General features: G+C 46.0%; 1 protein-coding gene across 4 annotated transcripts in view; it reads right to left on the bottom strand.

Annotated features, from left to right (window-relative positions):
* The window catches only part of ARHGAP1 (Rho GTPase activating protein 1), a 126,326-nt gene that overhangs the window by 16,755 nt on the left and 85,479 nt on the right, over positions 1–24,092 (bottom strand). For all 4 annotated transcript variants that reach the window (XM_082271143.1, XM_082271140.1, XM_082271141.1 and 1 more), the window contains exons 5-7: positions 23,713–23,844; positions 12,823–12,909; positions 1,350–1,448 (exon numbers count right to left, since the gene is read on the bottom strand). In XM_082271143.1, the coding sequence (XP_082127269.1) occupies positions 1,350–1,448; positions 12,823–12,909; positions 23,713–23,844 (318 nt within the window). The remainder of the gene's footprint in view (positions 1–1,349; positions 1,449–12,822; positions 12,910–23,712; positions 23,845–24,092) is intronic.

Below are 24,092 nucleotides of genomic sequence, written 5' to 3' on the forward strand. Positions count from 1 at the left end.
ATAAAACCGCTTTAACTAGGGAAAGTGCTGAATACCAACACTGGAATTTTTAAACATTGGCTAGCTGTGCTTGTTAAAAAAAAAAAAAATTCTCAACTCAAAAAAAAGGTATAGGAAATGGATAGTGACTGTTCTACAGGAGTGGCTGAAGGCAGAAGTCTTGGGTAGGAGACAGCCAGAGACTAGGGACACGTTGCATTAAAACTGCTAGAGGTTACGGTTATAAAACGCATCCTTTACAAATCAAAGCTGTGACTAATGACTGCTGGAGCTCAATGGTCAAACTTCAAACACCAAAGGGCCGAACATGGCCCTCGGGATGTATGTTGGGCACCAGGAATCTATGATCTTGTTGAGCCTGCATCAAAAGGTGGCAGAAATTAAGCATATAAAAAACTGCTCAATCCAATTATGCACTCATAAAAAAAAAGGATAACCATATGTATTTTTACATTCAACTGGCAATAGCACTTGCCCGAATCTCACTTGCTAGAATTTTCCCGAAATCCCCTTCACAGCACCACTCAGGCTGGGAAAGAGAAGGGTAGCATTTTAAGCTGGTCATGACTACGAGTGGAGTTATAATGTGTGCTTCTACTTCTTCCTTGTCCATCACAGATCGGGGAGAGTCCTGAATCAGGTTGTACTGCTCAGCTACACTACAGTCTGCAGAGACCTCTCAAAGAGGTTAGGACCTGGGTATGCTGTAGAAGTAATGTCTGGATCACAGATCTAGCTGAACAGAATCCTAAATACTTTGGCATGCAACATATTTCTAAGTCATGTACTTCCGTTTTCTTTTTAGCCATTTGCCTGCAGTTCAAGTCTTTAAATGCGGTTTCTTTTCCTGCAATTTAAATAACTATTCTATTTCAACCTACAGCCAGTAATGATCTATTGCTGCCAAAAAATGTAAATTCTATTCCTGGAAACCATGGCAAAACTCCATCTATAGTCTAGATTTTTCATTATCCCCCTGCTCCTGTAACAGTCGGTCTTTCCCAGAAGCCTGCACAGATTGTAATCAGCCTGTTGTATTGAATATGCTTCCAACAGCAAAAAAGTTTAATGCACTGGAGTAAAAACACTTTGCAAATTTATATGGACCCTTATGGGGATGCTGCGGGGGCATAATTTCCTACTGTAACCCTAGGCCTGATCATACAGTTATAATAAAGCAGACTTCAATAAGAACAATGTTGACAAGTGTGACAAAATGGCCTGTATCAAAATATACAGGACAAAAGTTGGCTGAAAGATCTGCAGGAAAACATTTCCTAAATCTTCTCAATGTATTTAGAAGACCTGAAGCTCACGGTTTTCAGCTCAGATATGTCCAAAATTCTTACTCTAGTACAGTTTTTGGAATCCCCAACTGTTTCAACTTGACAATTTCATCCAATTCACTCAGGTAATTTGCGTAAAATATCTTTCGACCAAACTTGAAGCTGGAAGACAAAATGAAAAATAAATAATCTCATGTTACCATTATGGTTTACCATCATTTCCTATTTTGTTAAAAGGAGCTTTGTGACCTAAAGCAAAGTTTCTCAACTCCAGTCCTCAAGTACCCCCAACAGGTCATGTTTTCAGAATTTCCCTCAGATGAAATGGCTGTCTAGTTTAAATTGCTAATATTATGACTTCACACACCAAGAAATGCAGTGGGACGTCCATCTCTGGAAGAACCAAGTACACACATAGTTCATCTCTCCTACTTTCCTTTAACAGTACAGTATTACTAACAAATTACAGCGGTGTGTAACCCTTACTTATTACAAGCATTAAAGTTCTGACCAATACGGGGGACACTTACCAATCAAATTAGCGACGCAATAATGCACATCAGGCGGCCCCTCATTTTGCTAAGTCTATGCAGCATTTTACCTATGTATTTATGATCCCTGCTACTTTTAATCTTTGGAAGCCAACAAGATTTGCTAAATTATCAGACAAATTTATCACTAAGAGCCCATTCACATCAGCCTGACAAGTCGCGGTCCATTGAGTAGTACAGGACCCGTTCTAATAGGAGCGACACAAGTTGCTCCGACTTAGAAAAAGGGTCCTGTACTACTTTGGGGCAACCTCCGGGCGACTTGCATAGACTTCCATTATGTGAAGTCCCTGCAATTCGCGCCGAAGTCGCGGTGCACGCGACTTCACAGGTCGCCCCCCGAAGTCGTGTCGCCTCAATGTGAATGGGCTCTAAAGGTGACACAAATATTCACTCTAAACAGAAGCACAATTAGAAGTGGTCAGGTTTTAAATGGTCACATAGCTACTTTACAGCGGCAGAGGGAAGAATTCAAAAATTCTGAAAAGCTTGTAGAAAAACTGTTGTACAATCTGTCTCACTACTCCTGTATAGCAGTGAATTTTTGTGTGGCAAAACTGATTAATGTTCCCCTTTCTGCCCATATTTATTTAGTGTTACCAATGTATCATGATGCACCATCCGGACACACTATCACTTTGCTCATCTGTAACTTCCATTACATTACAAGTCATCCCTCACTGCTTCTTTCTGCAGAGGAGGAAAGAGTAGCATGATGGGAAAGCTGTTTAAAACTCGTTTCTCTTACGTCCTCCGACAGTCGCCGCCCACTTCATATTCATCACCAATGGGGTTATGTCCTTTATTCCGTAGGAGTATCTAGGCAATAGAATATGTTAGTACAAAGACTTTTAACATATCCCACCCCCAGGGGGTGGTCCCCTCAGTACATAACCCTCCACTTCCTGTATCCAACCCAGTTTAATTTGTCTAGCTGTCAGGAGTAGCTGGAAGTTTCTGTGCTGGGGCACCTTGTCTCAGCTCTCTTTCCTTTCTTTGGATTTTATTTCAGTTTTTTCTCTCTTTCTTGTTAGCTGTTATTTTACCAGCGTTAGTTAGTTCTTCGGAAGAAGAGGATCATGCGGGCTGCGTCTCGGGCTGACCCCCCTGGTAGCAGGCTGTGGGTCAGTGGCTTCTCAGCCCGCCATCGAGCGTTCAGTCAGGTATCGCTCCTGAGTTATCTGAACGACCCATCCCTGTTCCGTGCAGGGATGCTAGGTGAGGTGGCTACCTCACTGGTCGCTGTGCGGTTTCTCAACCCACCTTCTGATGCGTCCTGGATGCGACTCTCCCTGCCTCATGTGCAGCGGTTTGTTCGCCTGTGCGGGTCCCCCACGCCATTTAAGAGGTAAGTGCATTTATGTGGGGACCTGTCTGTCTGGGGGGTGTCAGTCTGGGACTGTGTACCTTGCCCTGTGTTCACACTATTACGTTTTCCCTATCTCTCACATTGCATGCTGTGGGCTGCAGGAGGGGGGGCTGGCTGCACTCTGTGTCAGTTTTCTGTCTGTGTGAACGGCTGTGTGCTGTGGGGCTTGAGTTCTCATGCTTGGGGCACATTACAGCACCGCTGCCGCGGTTTACCATGTTCCTTTTTTGGGCAGATGGTGTGTTTTACTTCTCCCTCATGGGGTGTGGGAGCGGCGTTTTCGGCGCCAAACGGCGCCATTTTGGCTGCGATCGCTCCGGCCGCATGTTTTACATGCATGGCGGCCATTTTCTTGTAGCCTCCATAGGCTTTCATAGAGCGCCCTGTATGCCAGCATTTCCTTTCCTTCAGGAGCACCGCAGGCAGCAGCACCGATCTCTCCAGGTTCATTTCTTTTTATTCCCTGTATCCTGCCTTGGTATACTTGTCCCTGTGGGGGTCCCTTGTGTGGGATGCCTAGTGTGAGTGGGCTACGATCGCAGCGCTCTCTTAAAGGGGCGGTCACCCTTTTATTTTTGCTGCTACAAGGGCATGGATTCTCAGGAATACTAGTTTCCTGCCAATTTAGTGGGAAGCCAGGGGACTCCGGTTTCCCCCCCCCCCCGGGGGGGGGATTTGGCTGCGATTGTGGCTAGCCTTGCGACTCAGGTGCAAATGCTGGTGGTTGCTCAATCCTCTAAAAGGCCCAGAGTTTTCAATTTCCTCTGTTTCAGAGGGTGATGGTACTGGGGCTGCTGTGGCAGAGATCTCCTTATCGGGGTCTCGTTCCTCCCTGGACCTTATAGGGTCAGAAATGGAGGCTGAGGTAGAGGGGGTTGATAATTCTCCCCCTGGCTCGTCTGAAGAGCTTGCACTCATGGATGAATTGGTTGCTTCTATCAAGCAAACTCTGCGTTTGGAGGAGGAAACATGTCCTCCAGCTGCCTTGGCGGCTTATGGGACGCAGAAAAGGCGCAAATCATCGCAGATGTTTCCATGCACTGATGATTTTCAGCGCGCTGTGAAAGAACGATGGCGTAATATACGCAAACCGTTTAAGCTGCGCTATCCTTTTACGCCCGCTACTGATGGGCGTTGGTGTGTCCCACCTCCGGTGGACCATGCGTTAGCAGTTTTGAACAAGTCCACTGCGATTCCTGCTGAAGACTCCCCGGTGTTCCGGGATGCCACGGACAAGAGGATGGAGTCCCTTGCCCGTCGTACCTATTCTATTATGGGTTCTATGTTAAAAGCTTTAATTGCTTCACTTATGGCGGCCCAGGCGGTCGCGAGCTGGACGCAGGTGCTTAGGCGTGTCCTGGTGGCTGATTCTGCCCCCCAGGCGACTTTGGATATGGTGGATCAAATCCACCAGGGTGTCATGTATTTGTGTGATGCGGACCTGGATATGGTTCCGTTGGCTGCACGTGTACACAGTGTGGCGGTGTTATCTCGCCGCCTGGTTTGGTTGAAGTGTTGGTCTGTGGATCAATCTTCACGTAAGACCTTGGCCAATCTGCCTTTTGATGGATCTCGCCTTTTTGGCGAATCCCTGGATGCCCTAATTAAAGGGGTCACGGGGGGTAAGAGCACGCTCTTACCTCAATCCCACAAGACTGAGACGGCTCCTGGAAAAAAGAATGCTTTCTTTCGGCCCCCTCAGGGGTCCTTTCGTGCCTTTCGGTCACACTTTGGGGCAAGCCGTCCAAGGGTCAAGGCTCCCGCAAGAAGCCGTGGGCAGGTAAGCAAAAGTCCGGCCAATCCGGTTCTGCGGCCCGCAACAGTGCGGCCTGATGGGGCGCCCTCACCCAATTCACAGGAAATCGTTCGATCTGGCTACTAGATCGAGTTTCTCTCTCAGCCGGAGAGCAGATTTTTTCCCTCAAGTCTTCTCTTATCCCCGGAGCGTTTGCGGGACCTGCATCTAGCGGTGCAGGACCTGAGGGCTCAGGGAGTGGTGGTCCCGGTGCCTCATCGGGACAGATTTCGAGGGTTCTATTCCAATCTGCTCACCGTGCCCAGGAAGGAGGGCTAGGTGCGTCCGATTCTGGACTTGAAGGCGCTGAACCGCTTTGTGCGGGTGCGCAAGTTCTGCATGGCATCCCTGCGGTCGGTGGTGGCTGCCCTGGTTCCGGGGGAGTTCATGGCTTCCATCGACTTGAAGGATGCGTATCTTCACATCCCGATTTTCGAGGGTCACCAGAGGTACCTTCGATTCGCCATAGCGGAAGATCATTACCAATTTGTGGCGTTGCCTTTTGGTCTCGCCTCGGCTCCGAGGGTGTTCACCAAAGTGCTGGCACCGGTTCTGGCTTTGTTGAGGGCCCAGGGCATTTCGGTTCTGGGGTATCTGGACGATATTCTGGTTCGGTCTGCGACCAGCCAGAGTCTGGAGAAGGATCTGTCCGTCACGTTGCAGACTCTGCAGGAGTTTGGTTGGACGATCAATTTTCCAAAGTCGACATTGTGCCCATCGGTTCGGTTTTCTTACCTGGGTATGATTCTGGACTCTGTCCAGGCGAAGGTCTTCCTGCCGGAAGAAAAACTCGCAGCTCTTCAGGAGGCAGTCAGGTCCCTCAGGGACGTTCCATCTTCGTCCATTAGGACGTGCATGCGGTGTCTGGGATTGATGGTCTCGGCTTTCGAGGCGATTCCCTTCGCCCAGTTTCACACACGGGATCTCCAAGCGGAGATAATGTCCAAGTGGGATGGGCGTCCGCAGTCTCTGGATCTCCAGATGTCATTGAGTTCTCGGACCAGAAGGGCTCTTCTGTGGTGGCTTCAATCCCCCTCTGTATCGGGGGGCGAGTCTTTTCGTCCCCTTTCGTGGACGGTGATCACCACGGACGCCAGCCTGTCGGGCTGGGGTGGTGTTCTGGGCGTTCTGTCCGCCCAGGGTGTTTGGTCGACGGAGGAATCCTCCCTTCCGATCAACGTTCTGGAACTGCGAGCGATACTCCTCTGTCTTCGTCGTTGGACGGACAATCTTCACGGCTACCCGGTTCGGGTGCAGACGGACAATGCCACGGCGGTGGCTTACATCAATCACCAAGGGGGCACCAAGAGTGCCCGGGCGGCTCGAGACGTGGCCGCGATTCTGTCTTGGGCCGAGACGCATGTCCCGGCAATATCGGCAGTTCACATTCCGGGGGAGGAAGTTTGGCAGGCGGATTATCTGAGCCGCCAGACCCTGGACCAGGGGGAATGGTCCCTTCACCCGGCTGTCTTCCAGATGTTGCGCGCGAGGTGGGGTCTTCCGGAGGTAGACCTGTTCGCGTCTCGTCTGAACAACAAAGTACCACGGTTCATGGCAAGGACACGCGATCCTCAGGCAGACGCGTCGGACGCGTTGGTTGCCCCGTGGCATCAGCACCAACTGATGTATGCGTTCCCACCGATTCAATTGCTGTCCAGGTTCCTTCGCGGAACCGACCACGGTGATTCTTGTGGCACCGGACTGGCCTCGCCGGTCCTGGTACGCAGACCTCGTATATCTGGCAATCGACGCCCCGTGGCGTCTGCCTCTTCGAGAAGATCTTCTGTCGCAAGGACCGATCTTCCATCCTGCTTTACAGTCGCTGGTCTTGACGGCCTGGCTGTTAAATCCGAGGTCCTGAAGAACAGGGGTCTTTCCCCTGAGTTCATTCACACCTTAATAAATGCGAGGAAGTCTTCCTCGGGGAAGGTTTCTTACCGTACTTGGAAGGCGTATTTTGCCTGGTGCGAATCCAGGGGTTTCTCTCCTGACACTTATTCGGTGTCTAGGGTGTTGCCCTTCCTTCAGACGGGTGTTGACCAGCGTCTGGCGCTGGCCACGATCAAGGGTCAGGTGTCTGCTTTGGCCGTTCTTTTTCAACGGCCTGTGGCATCTGATTCTTTGGTTGGCACTTTTGTGCGGGGGGTACGTCATCTGATCCCTCCTAGGAGGGACCCTCTTCCCCCTTGGGACTTGAATCTAGTTCTATCAGTATTGCAGCGTGCTCCTTTTGCAAGGTTCAGGGAGATCTCGCTGTCTTTGTTATCCAAGAAGGTCGCCTTTTTGGTGGCTATCACCTCGACTCGTCGAGTGTCGGGGCTGGCAGCCTTGTCCTGCATGTCTCCGTGTCTGGTTGTGCATTTGGACAAGGTGGTCTTGCGACCTAACCCTTCTTTTCTTCCAAAAAGGGTTTCGGACTTTCATCTCAATGTGGACATTGTCAAACCTTCGCTTTGCGCGAAGCCAAAGCTTCCGACGGAGGTGTTGCTTCGCTCCTTGGATGTTGTCCGGGCGATTAGAGTCTATCTCAAATCGACTGAGTCTTCTCGCAAGTCGGATGCCTTGTTTGTCCTTCCGGGAGGTCCTCGGAAGGGCATGGCGGCGTCGGCTTCTACAATCGCCAAATGGATCTGACGGACCATTGATCAGGCCTATGCTTTGGGGGGGAAAGTTCCCCCTGTACCTGTGAAGGCGCACTCTACCAGATCTCTGAGTACGTCTTGGGCCTGTCGTCATGGGGCCTCTGTGGCCCAGGTGTGTGAGGCGGCGACTTGTCGACTGTACACACTTTCACGATATTCTACAGAGTAGATGTTCAGGCATCGGCTGATGCTTCCTTTGGCCGCAAGGTTCTTAGTGCGGCAGTTTCCTAGAGCCCTTGTTACGGGTTCTTTGACTTTTTGGGATTTTTGTTTTTTCCCTGGGTTTTCTTGCTCCTGTTGAGCGAGTGTTTTGTTCTTATGCCCAACTGGTTTCCTTCCTTTGGTAAGGTTCCTTTCTCTGATGGGGAGACGGCGTTGCCTTGGGCGCGGCTGAGTTCTTCCCACCCCTCATATTTACACTGCTTTGGGACATCCCCATTGGTGATGAATATGAAGTGGGCGGCGACTGTCGGAGGACGTAAGAGAAAACGGAATTTTTGTAAAATCTTACCTGTAAAATTCCTTTCTCTGAGTCCTCCGACAGTCGCCGCCCCCGCCCCTCTTTTGGGGTTTTGATGTACTCTCTACTGCTATTCCACTGAAACTGAGTTGGATACAGGAAGTGGAGGGTTATGTACTGAGGGGACCACCCCCTGGGGGTGGGATATGTTAAAACATATTCTATTGCCTAGCTACTCCTACGGAATAAAGGACATAACCCCATTGGTGATGAATATGAAGTGGGCGGCGACTGTCGGAGGACTCAGAGAAAGGAATTTTACAGGTAAGATTTTACAAAAATTCTGTTTTCTTGTTTTCAGGTCTGGTTCCCTAATAAGTACCAAAGGATTACTCTCACTTCATGTCCTGGGTACTGCAGTCATAGGAACAGGAAGGGCAGGGAAGCCTTTGTCATTGGGGTGGGAAGCCAATAAAACCTGTTCTAATCTATAACTACTCTGTTCAAAACAAAAATATTATATAATATAATTTTTATAATACACACACACCTCAAAAAAATTAAAGGAGCACATTTTAATCAGAGTATTGCATTAAGTCACGTAAACTCCTGGGATATTGATCTGGTCAATTAAGTATAAGAGGGGGTTGTTAATCAGTTTCAGCTGCTTTGGTGTTAAAGAGGAAGTAAAGCTTCCTCAGTAACTTGTACCTATAGGTAAGCCTATGATAAGGCTTACCTATAGGTACTTAACATATCTCCTAAACATGCACTGTTTAGGAGATATTTACTTTGCATGCGGGTAGTGATGCGCTCTGAAGGGATGATGGCCCGTGCTGTTCCTTCAGAGCCCTGTACCTTGAACGGCAGCTTCCGCACGCATGCACGGGAGTGACGTCTTCGCGGGACGGTCCAATCAGATGGCCAGAGGACGCGAACCCAGAAGGAAGACCGGGTATAGATGGACGCCGTGTCAGCGGGGAGCAGGCGGTGCTGCGGGGGCTTCGTTCTAAAGTAAGTATTTTATAATGAGCTAGTATGCGATGCAGACTAGCTCATTACGCCTTTGTCTTAGGTTTTTATTTTTTTTGGGAGGTTTACAACCTCTTTAATGAAATTAACAGGTGCAATAGATGGGCAACAAAGAGACAACCTCCAAAACAGGAATGGTGGAGGCCACTGATATTTTGTTTTCCTACTCATATTTCTGACTGTTTTTCACTAGTTTTCCTTTTGGCTAGGGTCAATGTCACTACTGGTAGCAGGAGGCGATACATGGACCCTATAGAGGCTGCACAGGCAGTCCAACTCCTCTAGGATTGAACATCAGTACGTGCCATTGCTAGACGGTTTGCTGCATCTCCCGGTTTAGTCTCAAGAGCATGGATGAGATTCCAACAGACAGGCAGTTACTCTAGGAGAGCTGGACAGGGATGTACAAGGTCCAGGACTGGCATATGTCCTTTGTGCAAGGATGAACAGGATGAGCATTGCCAGAGCCCTAAAAAATTACCTCCAGCAGGTCTTCTAGTGGGCCCTGTGCTCACTACCGCGCACAGTGGAGCGCGATTGACATTTGCCATTGAACACCAGAATTGGCAGTTCCGCCTCTGGCACCCTGTGCTTTTTCTAGATGAGAGCAGGTTCACTCTGAGCACATGTGACATACGTGAAAGGGTCTGGAGAAGCCATGGAGAATGTAAACATTGTTCAGAATGACCGGTTTGGTGGTTAGTCAGTGAGAGTCTGGAGGCATATCCATGGAGGGACGCACAGACCTCTACAAAGTAGGCAATGGTACCATGACAGCCACTAGGCATCAGGATAAAATCCTAGGACCCATTGTCAGACCCTACACTGGTGCAGTGGATCCTGGGTTCCTCCTGGTGCACGACAATGCCCGCCCCATTTTGCAAGAGTACGCGCCAGTTCCTGGATGATGAAGGAATTGATACCATTGAATGACCCCCATGCTCGCCTGACCTAAATCCAATAGAACACCTCTGGGACATTATGTTCCGGTCCATCTGACAGCACCAGGTTGCACCTCAGTCTGTTCAGGAGCTCAGTAATGCTCTGGTCCAGATCTGGGAGTAAATACCCCAGGACACCATCCGTCGTCTCATTAGGAGCAAGCCCCGACATTGTCAGGCATGCATACAATCATGTGGAGGCCATACAAACTACTCAGTACCATTTTGAGTTGCTGCAATGAAATTTTAGCAAAATGGACTAACCTGCTGCATCATTTTTTCCCTTTGATTTTCAGGGTGTCTTTGAATTCAGCCCTCTGTAGGTTAATAATTTTCATTTCCATCAAACGATGGGCCATCCTTTTATTTCTGACACTTTATTCAGTCCATATCAGAAGATATCCAGCATGATATTTTTTTTCCCCATTGAAGTCTGATGCGTTTTCAAAATGTTCCTTTAACATTTTTGAGCAGCGTGTATATATACACATACACACACACACACACACACACACACACACACACACACACACACACACACACACACACACACCAGGAAATCAATGAATTTAGGCATCTAAACATGGTGGAGATGATTTGCTGAAGTTCAAACCGAGCATCAGAATGGGGAAGAAAGGGAATTTAGGTGACTTTAAATGTGGCATGGTTGTTGGTGCCAGGCGGGCTGGTCTGATTATTTAAAAAAACTGCTGATGTACTGGGTTATTCACAAACAACCATCTCTAGGGTGAGAGAATGGTCCGAAAAAGAGAAAATATCCAGTGAGCGGCAGTTGTGTGGATGAAAATGCCTTTTTGATGTCAGAGGAGGATAGATAGAATAGAAGAGATCCTTTGTTGGTAATGACAGCTTCAAAACGCTTCCTGTATGGAGAAACTAGTCGCATGCATTGCTCAGATGTGATTTTGGCCCATTCTTCCATTCTTTTTTTTTTTTTTTTTTAACTCTGATCTTTAGTTCTTTCCAATGATTTTCTATTAGATTGGCTGGGTCATTCTACCAGCTTTGTTTTCTTTCTTTCTTTGAAACCAATTAGGAGTTTCCTTGACTTTGTGTTTGGGATGATTGTCTTGCTGAAATGTTCACCCTTGTTTCATCTTTATCATCCTGGTAGATGACAGCAGATTTTGATCAAGAATGTCTTGGTACATTTTTCCATTCATCCCTCCTTCAATGATACAAAGTTTTCCAATACCCTATGCTGAAAAAGAGCCCCACACCATGATGTTCCCACCTCCAACCTTCACTGTTTGTATGGTGTTTTTGGGAAGATGTGCAGTGCCATTTGACCTCCAAACATGGTGTATATTATGGCGTTCAATTCTATCTTATCTGACCAGACTATACTCTCCCAGTATTTCACAGGCCTGTCTACATGTTGTGCAGCAAACTTTAAACAAGCTTCAACATGCTTTTTCTTCAGCAATGAAGTCTTGGTGAGCGTGCATACAGGTCAAAGCGGTTGAGTGCATTACTTATCGTTTTCTTTGAAACAATTGTTTGTGCCAATTTCAGGTCTTTCTAAAAGCTCTCCACAAGTGGTCCTTTGTCCTCTTGGACAACTCTTCTGATAATTCTTTTCACTTCTCGGTCAGAAACATTGTGAGGAGCACCTGGTCGTAGCCGGTTTATTGTGAAATGATGGTTTTTCCACTTCTGGATTTTGACCCCAACAGTGCTCACCTAAACATTCAGAAGTTTAGAAATCCTTCTGTAACCAATGCCATCAGTATGTTTTGCAACAATAAGGTTGTGAAGGTCCTGAGAGAGCTATTTGCTTTTGCCCATTACGAGATGTTTCTTGTGTGACACCTAGGTAATGAGACACCTTTATATAGGCCATCAGTTGGGACGGGACCAGCGGATATTCATGACAGGGGTAGGAGTGCTTTCTAGTTACTGCATGCTAATATTCTGCCGGCTTTGGTAGCTGCAGCTTGACATTGCATGCTATTGCTCCGTCTGTCTTCTACTAGGACACCCAGATCTTTCTCTCTTGATTCCCCTAGCGGTTCTCCACCTAAAGAGTTTGCACTTCGGTTTTTAGCCCCCAAGTGCATTACCTAACATTTCTCCACATTAAACCACATTTGCCATGTAGTTGCCCACTTCAATAATTTTGTCTTTCAGGTCTTTCTGTAAAATTTTTATATCCTGATGTGAAGTTATTGCCCTTCTTATTTTGGTGTTGTCTGCAAAAAACTGAGACTGAGCTATGTACCCCATCCTCTATATCATTTATGAACAGAATTGGTTCGAAGACAAAGCCTTGGGGTACCCCACTTACCACTTTTGTTTGAGTCCACGTTCTTTATCACGACCCTTTTGACGTACCCCTCTAATCAATTTTCTATCCAAGAACAAACCCTATGGTTCATGCCTGCAGACCTCAGTTTGTAGATTAAGCGTTTATGGGGAACTGTATTAAAAGCTTTTGCAAAATCCAGATACACCACATCCACAGACCTCTTTCTATATTCAAGTTGTTCAATGTACTTAGTTTTGTTTACTAAGGAATGAAAGGAAGACTAGAACTGGTTTCCCACAGCAACCAACAAGATAGCCACTTTAATTCTATCTGGACTGAATAGATAAAATGAGAAAAGCTGGTTGGTATGGGAAAGCAGAACAGATATGATAGATAAGGGCCCTAATAGCGGTTCATGGAGATGGCCTCATGGTAAAATTTTTGTTCCTAGTAAGACACAACATTCAGAAGCCTCACCTGATAATAGGTTTAAACAGAACCAGTAATGTCTTGATGAACATGGTGGGGTGGACAATGTACAAAGCCTTGATGTTCTTCTTGTATCTGCAAAGAAGGCAAGAATAAATATAAAGTTAGGGTGTCAAGTCCAGCTAAAAATTACATTTCAGTTACATCTCTTAGGGACACCATCAGTTAGACCAGGGGTGCCCAACCTGTGACCCACGGAGCCCTCTGATGTGGCCCGCAACCTCCTGCTCTAGGATGGCGGGTCGGCAAGCCCAGATCGCGGGGTTACCGACCCGCCATTCCAGAGAATCAGGGTTGTGGATGGAGCCAGCAGTAGAAGAAGCATGAGGGTGTGAAGGAGCAGAGCTGCATAAGCTGATGCTTCCTCTATAGTTCTGGCTCCTATCCCAGGCGGAGTGATACCAAATGCACTACTCCTGGGACAGCAACATTTCTACAGCCGGCGCCTGAGGATGCCTGCAGAATGGGCATTTCCTGGAGATCAGAAAATGACACACACACATAAAGTGTCTCACAAAAGTGAGTACACACCTCACATTTTTGTAAATATTTTATTATATCTTATGTGACAACACTGAAGAAATGACACTTTGCTACAATGTAAAGTAGTGAGTGTACAGCTCGTATAACAGTGTAAATGTGCTGTCCCCTGAAAATAACTCAACACACAGCCATTCATTTCTAAACCGCAGGCAACAAAAGTGAGTACACCCCTAAATGAAAATGTCCAAATTGGGCCCAATTAGATCCAGGAATAACACTTTTGCAGTCAGTGCCAGGTCTCACGGTCATGCAGCAAAAACTGGCTGCTGCTCTTTACTACGATTGTAGCCAAAGAGTCCATCGCTTTCTTTTTGCTAAGTCTATGCAGCATTTTACCTGTGTACACTGAACAGAAACCGAGGAAATGTGGCACTTCCAAGAGTATCAATAGATTCAGATTTAGAAAGAGAATCAACGTAAAATGTTCAGCTTTGCAGGTGTTGTGAAAAAACAATACTATATATCACGGCAAATCATGTTTTATTCATGGTCTGCAGCTCCTGAAGAGAGAGAGCAATGTATGCTCGGAAACAAAGTGTACTACATTTTTTTAAACATGGACTTGGTAGCAATGATATCTCCTTGTTTACGCCTTTTGAAACACACCATTAATTAACACTGGAGCCGAGAGATATACCCAGCATCAAAACCTGGTGAGCCCTTTCCTGTATGTACATCTCTGCTGCCAAATGTAACTACACTTAGATGTTATATTCTTTTACCTACTGCTGATTGAAGATAATTGTGAAAACATTTTGCAATACATATAAGGCGAATAACAAATATCCATGTCTGTTTGTATTTTCCCAGCCACCCACAAAGGTAAGCATTTTTCATTGATTCACTTTCTAAATCTGGATCTATTGATATTTTTAGAAGCACTCTGTTTCTTTTCAGCGTACATTCCCCTGTGAGTGTCACTGGGTAGCTGCTTAACGAGCCTTACTTATAAACAAGATCTTTTGCGTTTGATTTCCAGGCCTCCCATTTGTAAGCAGTTTTTGCATTGCTAATACTAGGAACAGGCCTAGAGATGATTTAGCAGAGGTTAAAATGTGTATGAATAGGTTACTTGTTAATGAAAACAGTCTTACCGATTCACAACCAAATTCCCTTAAAGTTTGGGAACCCTGGCTGTTTAGGGAAAAGGAATTGGCAGCACTCCAGGTTGAGTCAAAATCCAGATTTATTGACTGGACATCCAAATATGACAATCGTGACAAGGTAGACGCAATGATTAAGCACACAGTGTGTGAAACGCGTCTACCTTGTCACGATTGTCATATTTGGATGTCCAGTCAGAAAATCTGGATTTTGACTCAACCTGGAGTGCTGCCAATTCCTTTATCAAGTTTTCACGGAGGCGAGCCGGGGCATGCACCGGTGTGAGTCATCAGGCAATCACACCACCTTGAGCAGTGAGTTCTTGTCTTTTCCTGGCTGTTAAGGCCCGCGTACACACGATCCGAAAATCGGACGAAAAATTAACGCTTGTGAAAAGATTGGACGATAATCTGATCGTTAGTACACAGCTTACGAGAGGCGATCACGACAGTTCGCCCAATATTATCCGGTAATGCAAGCATAAAAATTTTGATCGTATGATAACACATTGTCCGATAATCGTATTATCAGTAGGTTGTTCGTCCGAAAAAAATGGTGAGCAGTAGACAGCGCATGAGCAGTAGACATCATTTCCCCTCACACGCTACAGCGTGGTTACGCATACCGGAAGCTTCTGAATCATCGTCCAAGAAAATTTGTATCGCAAGTAACCTCTCCCATTTGCGAATATAATTGAGAGTTCCTAGCAACCAAACTAAAACGGACGGAACATCGTCTGATTTTCGGATCGTGTGTACTGGGCATTATACTGTCTACCCCGGATCCAGCTAGCCTTACTACCTATAGACACACTAGTATTAGGGATGTACCCAGGGGCGTAACTACAGGGGTTGCAATCGCTACCGGGCCCCATGCTCCAGGGGGCCCGGTAGCAAACCAGTGGGTGAACTTCCAGGATTGCAAGGGTCACACTTGCGACCGGACCCTGGCATTGCACCACTGTGGGGAGGCCCCAAGATTGCAGGAAGGGGGCCCACTGCAGAACTTGTGAAAGAATCCTGCTGCGGGACCGTAATAAAAGGCCATGCAACGAGTGCAAAGAGCCCCAGGATTAGTGGGAAGAGCCCTGGGCTTGAAGGTAAGGGCCCTGGCCAGGGGTCTGAGGGGCCCTTCATGGTTTCTTGCATCAGGGCCCTGAAGGTTCTAGTTACGCCTCTGGATGTACCGATCCGATATTGGGATCGGATATCGGCGCCGATATGGCCATAATAGCTGGATCGGGGGATCGGTAAAATTAACAGATCCACGGGCCGATCCGGTTTTGCTCTTTACATAGCTGTGAGGGAGCAGAGGACAGCTGTCAAAGGAGAAAAAAAAAAAAAAGCCTCCTGCAAATGCCTGTCAGTCTCCCAGTTAAGTAAACACAATAAATACAATGTATCTTTTCGTTCTGTCTGCCGACTGCGGAGAAGGGAAGTTTAACCTCTTAAATGCACAATTGTTATAAAGCTATCTGCCGATACCGATCCGGAAGTATTATTTTGTTATAAGCTCACAAAACAGTACTTCCGGATCGGACTCGGGATCGGCAATTTCACAAAGCAAAAGATCTGCATCGGGATCAGGATCAAAAAAGTCGGATCGGTGCATCCCTAACTAGTATAGTGTTTAGATCTGAGTCCTAGAGGGGAAGCCCACCTCCACTTTGCCCTTTTCTCTGGTCATCTCCTGGTTCTGGTTTCACCTTTTCTTGCCCACCTTGTTTATAGCTTAACGTGCATTAAGGAAGGGTTTCTAAACCTTTTTTCAGGGCACCCTTTAAAATGTTAGACAATCTCAAGGCACCCTTTAAAAATGGATAGTCCTAAAGCACCCTATTCTAAAATGTAAAAATCTATTCCAATAGGTTTCCATAATGCAGCAATATCCACACGAAGAACACCCAACGTTACAGGTGATTTAACCTTCTAAAGCAAATACACTTTTGCACACTGGTACTGACCAGTATGCCAATGTTTCGCAAATGTGACCCCAGTTCTGAGGGGAAGGGGGCAGAGGAGGGTCTAACAAGGATGCTGTGGAGGCTACAGATATCCTCCTTAATAACTGATGTTTTAAAGGAGCATACGCTGCTTCATCATCTAGTCACAGGCTGTGCCAGGTCAAGAACCAGGCTCTACCGTTTGTTTGCAATGTAGTCTGGACTGGAGATCGAGGATCCCACTGTGCTGTATGGCCATGCTGTCTGCACCACAAGACTGGCTGAACACAACTATAAAATCCTTTTGCAGGTAAAACAGTTCCTATACACGTAGTCAGCCAGTTGTTCTCACTTCAGCTTTAAAAGCAGCTCTGCAAAGGTTTTAAAACAAAAAATAAAATAAAAAAAAGGTTACCTAGCAAAGAAAACATTACCATTTATCCCTGCTGTACCTTTAAACTCTGTTTAACCACTTGCCTACAGTGCACTTTCACCCCCTTCCTGCCCAGGCCAATTTTCAGCTTTCAGCGCTGTCACACTTTGACAATTGCGCGGTCATGCTACACTGTACCCATATGAAATTTTTTATACATTTTTTCACACAAATAGTTTTTTTTTTTTGGTGGTATTTAAATCACCACTGGGTTTTTTATTTCTTACAAAAAACAAAAAAAATTTGAAAAAAAAAAATTTTTGAAAAAGTTTTTCTTATTTTTTGTGAGTAAATTTTGAAAATAAATAATTTTTCTCCTTCACTGATGTTCGCTGATGAGGCGGTACTGATGGGCACTGATGAGGATTTACGAATATGCCGCACTGATAGGCGGCACTGGTGGACACTGACGGGTAGCACTGATGGACAGCACCATCAGTGCCCACAATCAGGGCCAATAGTGCTGCCAGTCAGTGCCCATTAGTGCCTAGATGAGCAGGCACTAATGGACACTGACTGGCAGGACTATGGGCACTGTGCGCACTGATGGTGGGCAGCAATTGGCTCTTTGTTTACATTTTGTGCAATCAGGGCACTGATGATCAGTGCCCTGATTACTTGTACTTGTCTCCCCTATGAGGAGGAGCCGCTGATCGCCTCTCCTTGCCTAAAACTCTGATGGTGTGAGGCGAGGAGAGTCGAATAACGGCACTTCCTCATTTACATGTGACTGGCTGTGATTGGACACAGCCGATCACATGGGTAAAGAGTCATGTCATTGACTCTTTACCGAGATCGGGGTCACGCCGTGTCCTAGCAACACGGCGCGGCGCGGCCACAATCGCTGCTCGCGCGTGAGAGTCTTTTCTGGTGCGCAGTCATATCACAGCGTTCCAGAACAATAGCTTCACCGCTCCGCCGTCATTTGACGGTGGGCGGGTAGCAAGTGGTTAAGCTGGACGACAAGCTGGAAGACTTTCAGCAAGTCTTCCAGCTTGCTGAAAAATCTTCTGCATCCAACACTTTTGGTAGTGCCTCATCCCTGCACCTCCACAGTGCTCTGCGATTCCTCCTGGCAGCCCCTGTGTAGGAACCACAAAGTGCAGTGGGGAACCAGAAACCTGACACCTCCAGAAGTGCGCTTGATGCTGAACATTCTCCAGCAAGCTTATGTCTAGTAACTATTGCTAGCGGCTATGACAGTCACTTTCAATAATCGCATGTAAAGTCTGGCAGGCTGGTTGTACCCAAGTTGATTGATCGATCAACTTGGGTACATTAAGCCTGCCTCTAAATGGTTTTGACCGGCTTAATGCATTCTCTGCATTAAGGTAATAAACACCACACAAATTAATTACCCCTCCTCCTAACCTAAAAAGTGTTACTAAACCCACAACCGTAAAAACAGTCTGTATATGCAGTAAAACATGCTAGTCATACTCACTGTGTAAGCTTAGGGATTTATCCTCCACATATAATTTTTCTCCTTCACTGATGTTCGCTGATGAGGCGGTACTGATGGGCACTGATGAGGTTTGATCCTGTCTTCTCTGATCCTCCCCTTCTTCCACTGTCCCCAATCCATCTCCTGATAGAACAGAGCCTTAGAAGTAGGGATTGACCGATTATCGGCAAAGCCGATATATTGAGGGCCGATATGCACTTTTCCCGATATATCGGAATCAGCCCCTGAGGTTACCGATATTGCAGGAAAGTGCTTGTACCAGAGTTATGCCTGCAGATAGAGGCATCACCCCGGTACCGGCATCCATAGCCGACGGTCGGCTGTCTTGTAATGACAACCGATGCGGCAGAGAAGCCGCTCAGCTGTCATTACAAGAAGCAGGAGGGGAGCCTGCATGGCCACCGAAGACCCGATCAAAGCCGCTTTCGGCTCTGATCGGGTCTCCATGCAAAAACCCGGAAGTGATGTCATGAGTGACATCACTTCCGGGTTCTGTCTGGCGCCAGATTAAAAAAAATTACAGCATTAACAGCCAAACTTGGCATTTTGAATGCTTTTAAGGGCAGAGGAGGGGTTTGGGGTATTTTAGACCCCCAGATCCCTCCACAAAAGTACCTGTCAAAAAAATAATTGGCCGATACCGATATGCATTGGCCAAAATATCGGTAGCGGTAAAGAAAAACTGATATCGGTCGATCAATACTTAGAAGCACTGTGCACATGCTCAGTTTGGAGTGTACTGCTAGCGTTTTTTTTTTTTTTTTTCCTTCTTGGGAGAGTGCATGTAATCAGCACAGGGCAAATCAGCACTGTCCAGACAGAGGGTCAGGCGTCATGCAGCTTCAAAGAACAGTCAGAGGAGAAAGTAAACTCCTCCTACAAGCTTTAACCAGACACTGATAGAAGTCACAAGACTGCTATATACTGCTGATGAGAAAAAAGGTATCAGTTTATATGTACTACAATAAAATTGCAATTCTGTGTACTGTGGGAGACCAGATAGTTTTAATACAGGGTCCTGGGTTTAGTAACACTAACTGAGTCCTCGAACTTCACTGAGAAAGTCATTGCCTCCTGCTGCTGTCAGTCAAATCCTGTGAGGAGGAAGCAGGGGAAAAGGCTGAGCCATGGTATGTGTGTGTCTATAGATAGAGCGGGACCGCATGAGTGCCTCACAGCATCCAGCTTGCTATGGGGGCACCCGGAAGAGAGGAGGAAGAGAAGAAAGTGCCCGCGGGGGACCCCAGAAGAGGAGATAAGAGATTGCTCTGTTCAATATCTTTGCAAAGAGCAGGGGAGTGTAAACCGCTTTCCTTTAAGGGGAAAAATTGAAGCCTTTAGAACCACTTTAAACGAGGCCTATGAGGAAAAACCGAAGCACCAATTGTAGTCTAAGTTAAGCATATTAAAATAATTACATTTCTACAGATACCCCTGAACCCCTCAATAACTAGGAAATCAATCAGCCTGGATGGGTTTTTCCCATTTGATCAGTGGCGGCTGGTGCATTGGGGGCGCAGCCCCCCCATCCATGCATCCGACCCTCTAATCTACATACGGGGCGTCGGGCGCATGGACTTCAATGGGGCTTTTTTTTTTTAAGCCATGTGATTAGAGCCAGAGGCTCTAATAGGCAAAAAAAAAATTGTGGTCTTGGGGCACAGAGCCCAACCAGTTGTGTGACAATAGCAAATGATCACACAAATCCTCCTCCTGGCCAATCAGGAAGCAGGTCTTGAGAAAAGCCATACCATTGGGCAAGGAGGAATGGAGGAGGAGGGAGGAGACGCAGAAGACAGGAAGGGGGGGGGGGGGTCCTGTCCTCTGCTCTGTACTCTGTGTCCTGCCTGTCCCCTGTCCTGGTGTGGTCCGGGGGGGTATGGTGCGGTCCGTCTGCCCCCCCGGCACATGGAGCACCAGCCGCCACTGCATCGGATCCCTACTAGTTTCCCAAAATTAGGCCTACAGAAGGGGATCCTGCCTGCACAGATGTGCACGTTTATGCCACAACCACAGGGCTTTTTTTCTCAGAGAAAAGGTGCAGGAACTCCCCTAAGTTACTTTGTGTCTCCACCCCCTACCCACCTTCGAGCACTAACCCTTGGTTCCACCCCTACCCACCTCTGAGCACCGACACTTGGATCCACCCCCTACCCAGCTTCCAGTACAGCCCCTTTTAGAGAATATAGAGCCAAGTATAATTTTTTTGTGGAATGTATGGAATTTGGTTATTAAAAACAAGAAAAGCAATAAAATTGATCTCCCACAGCCAGCAGCAATATACCCCCCAGCAGCAATAGACCCCCAGCAGCAGCAAAAGATCTCCCAGCAGCCAGCATCAATAGACTCTCTAGCAGCCAGCAACAGTAGATCCCTTCCAGCAACAATTAAGCCACAGTATCAAAAGATCCTCCACCAGCAACAATAGATTGCCACCCAAAAATAGATCCCCTCCAGCATCAATAGATCCAGCATCAGTAGACCCTCCAGCACCCCTTGTCATGGCATACATTCAGTGCTAGAGGTGCCGGAACTGCGTTCCCCCGCGTTCCCGCTGAAAAAAAGCCCTGCACAACCATATATACATATATACATATATATATATATATATATATATATATATATATATATATATATATATATATATATATATATATATATATATATGTATATATAAAAAATACTAATTGTTGGTCAGATCTTCGAAATGATAATCCCATATCTATACCCAGCTGTACGGTTCAGTCTGCAAGAAAGCATGTTGCTAAACAAGAAAATAGAGAAAACACGCTTCACAGCACCAATCCTTCCACATAGTTTCCGCTCTCCTGATGTCACAGGGATATAAACAAATAGCTTCTCAATAGCTGTTATGTAGCACTTGTGTTTCCTGTACCAGACCTTCTCCATGGACACCCAACAGATGAAAGGCAGAGCTGGCAGCTGTATTCATTTCATTTGTATAATGCTCTATGCCAGCTCTGCTGGATTCCTCACTTACCACAGCACAGCAGGGTAACAAAGGTGAATAAACACTGCAAATGAGTTTCCTTTTTATATCAGGATTTTATCCTAAAAGCAGGCCAATTAGTAAAATTTACACTTTATATAAAAACAGCTGAGCATTCTCAAATGCCACTATTATTTTGGAGTTAAAAAAAAAAATCTCTGCAAAAAACAAATAATGATCACTTATGATATCTCAGCTGAATGATCAATTCCCTTCTTCATAAACGTTGGAGTATCTGAAGAGGCTGGGGAGCGTCTACACTGCCATTTCTGAAAGCAGCAGTGTGGCTAAGTGATTATCACTTCTGCTTGTCAGCACTGGGGTTGTTGTCAGTTCAAATCCCAGCCATGGCACTGCCTGCACAGAGTTTGCATAATTTCCCTGTGCCTGCCTGGGTTTCCTCTGTGTATTCCAGTTTCTTACCACACTAAAAAGACATGCTGGTAGGTTAAAGTAGAACTACCTCATTTTGGATAGAGTAAGGGAAGGCTATAACCAGACAGATTTTTTTTTTTTTTTCGCCACCTGTGTCCCATTTCTGAGATTTTCCTTCACTTCCTGTCCCATAGCCAAACAGGAAGTGGGAGGAAATCCCTGCAAATTAAGGGAATTCCTTGGGGGTCCCAGGTCACCAGAACTAGTGTCCCAATTGGAAGATTTCCCCTCCATTACTTTTCTGCGGAAAACACAAAATTGGGGATTTTTCCCTTCAATTAGAATGGTAAACGAGACAAATGGTAAACGAGACAAATAGAGGAGGGTGAATCTCACTAATGGGGCACAGACAGAAAAAAAATGGACATGGGTTCTAATCTCTATCCACTCTATCCAAAACTAAAAATCCAAATTGGACATAATATCGATGTATGAATGTGAGTTAGGACCTTAGGATTGTAAGCTCCTTGAGGGCAGGGACTGATGTGAATGTACAATATACAAGTAAAAGCGTGGTGTAAATGGACGGCGCTTTATAAGTACTTGTAATAAATAAATACATTTCCTGATCTGAGTGCCACCAACTGGAGAGGGCAAATATTGTGTTGACTGTGGGCCCCTTAAAGCCAAACTTTAGGCTCTCCAGGCTCCCCATTTACAAAATTAGTCTGGTTGGAAAAAAAATCCATCTAGTTAAACCAATAGAATGGGATTTTTTTTTTATGTATACAGTCCAATATACAAAATTCTGTAGCCACAGTTGATCCTGAGGGTGGCAAAAAAAAAAAAAAAAAACAATAAAAGCATGATCCAATTTGATCCAGCAGGGGAAAAAAAAATCTTCCTGATCCCCCAAGAGGCAATCTGATTTTTCCTGAATCAACTCTACCTATAAATGTTAGTATCCAGTTATATTATGTGCATCTAAGAAAGGATCCAGGCCATTTTTTTTAAAACTATCTTCTGAGCTAGCACAACCAGCTCATGAGGGAGTCTATTCCACATTTTCACAACTCTTACTGTGAAGAAGCCTTTCTGTATTTGGAGATTAAAACTCTTTTCCTCCAGATGTAAAGAGTGCCCCCTTGTCCTTTGTGATAACCTTAAAGTGAATATCTCAACACCAAGTTTGCTATATGGACCCCTTATGATTTATACATGTTGATCATATCCCCCCTTAATTTCCTCTTCTCAAGAGAGAATAAATTCAGTTCCTCTAATCTTTCCTCATAGCGGAGCTCCTCCATGCTGCTTATCAGTTTGGTTGTCCTCTGCACTCCCTACTTCCCCGATATCCTTTTGTGAACTGGTGCCCAAAACTGAACTGCATACTCCAGATAAAGTCTTACTAATGATTTGTACAGGGGCAAAATGATATGTCTCTCTCTCTGGAGTCTATACCGCTCAATACAAGAAAAGATTTTGTTTGCTTTGGAAACCGCAGCTTAGCACCACATGGTATTAATAAGCTTATGATCTACCAGAAGACCCGGATCCTTCACCATTGACTCCCCCAGGTGTTCTCCTAGTATATATGATGCGTCCCCCAGGTGTTCTTTTAGTATATATAGGATGCATTTGGCCATTTCTCTCTGTTGACCACCACTGCAGCAGTGCACTTTTTCTATCAGTGGACAGATGGTCAATTCTGCAGAGAGCGGAACCACGTAATGACGTAAAAGGGCAAACATCGACACTTCCAGAAAATGTCGTAACTTGTCCGCCTACCAACGTTTCCATTTTTTCATCACAATGATGGGCTGCTTCATTGCCATCGGGAAAAGGGAATGAGATCGGAGAGGGCAAACGTTTTTTTCACTACCTGAAACCTTTTACCACCAATACATATAAAAAGCTGGGGAATAAAATGGAGAATTTGAGGATTTGCTCTGGACCAATGGAGACAGTTCTTTATTCAGATACTAAGAGGAGAGGTATGTTCTTACTTGCGGTCAAACTCTCGGTACGCATCTCTTAGCCATCCCAGAGAAGGCTTGTTCTCACTGGTTAGGCCATGGTGCAGGTAGATCAAAGTGTAATCACTTTCCACATACTGGTCCAATGTGTGCTTCAGATACCTGCAGGGAAACAGAAAAACAAAATCAGTCAGCAAGGACTCGGGGGACATTGAAATATGAGGATCTGTTATAAAAAGCAATGATACTAAAAGCAAGAGCTAGGGTAAGTGTCACTACTGGTAGCATGAGGCAATACCTGGACCCTATGGAGCAGAGGTGGGGGACTTAAGTCTGACTCAAGTCAAGTCATGTGACTAAAGTCACCAGTTTGAGGACTTGAGACGTGCTTGACTAAAATAAAAGACTCG

This window comes from Pelophylax lessonae (assembly GCF_965119305.1).
Source record: "Pelophylax lessonae genome assembly, chromosome: 10".
In the NCBI taxonomy this organism is placed as follows: Eukaryota; Metazoa; Chordata; class Amphibia; order Anura; family Ranidae; genus Pelophylax; species Pelophylax lessonae.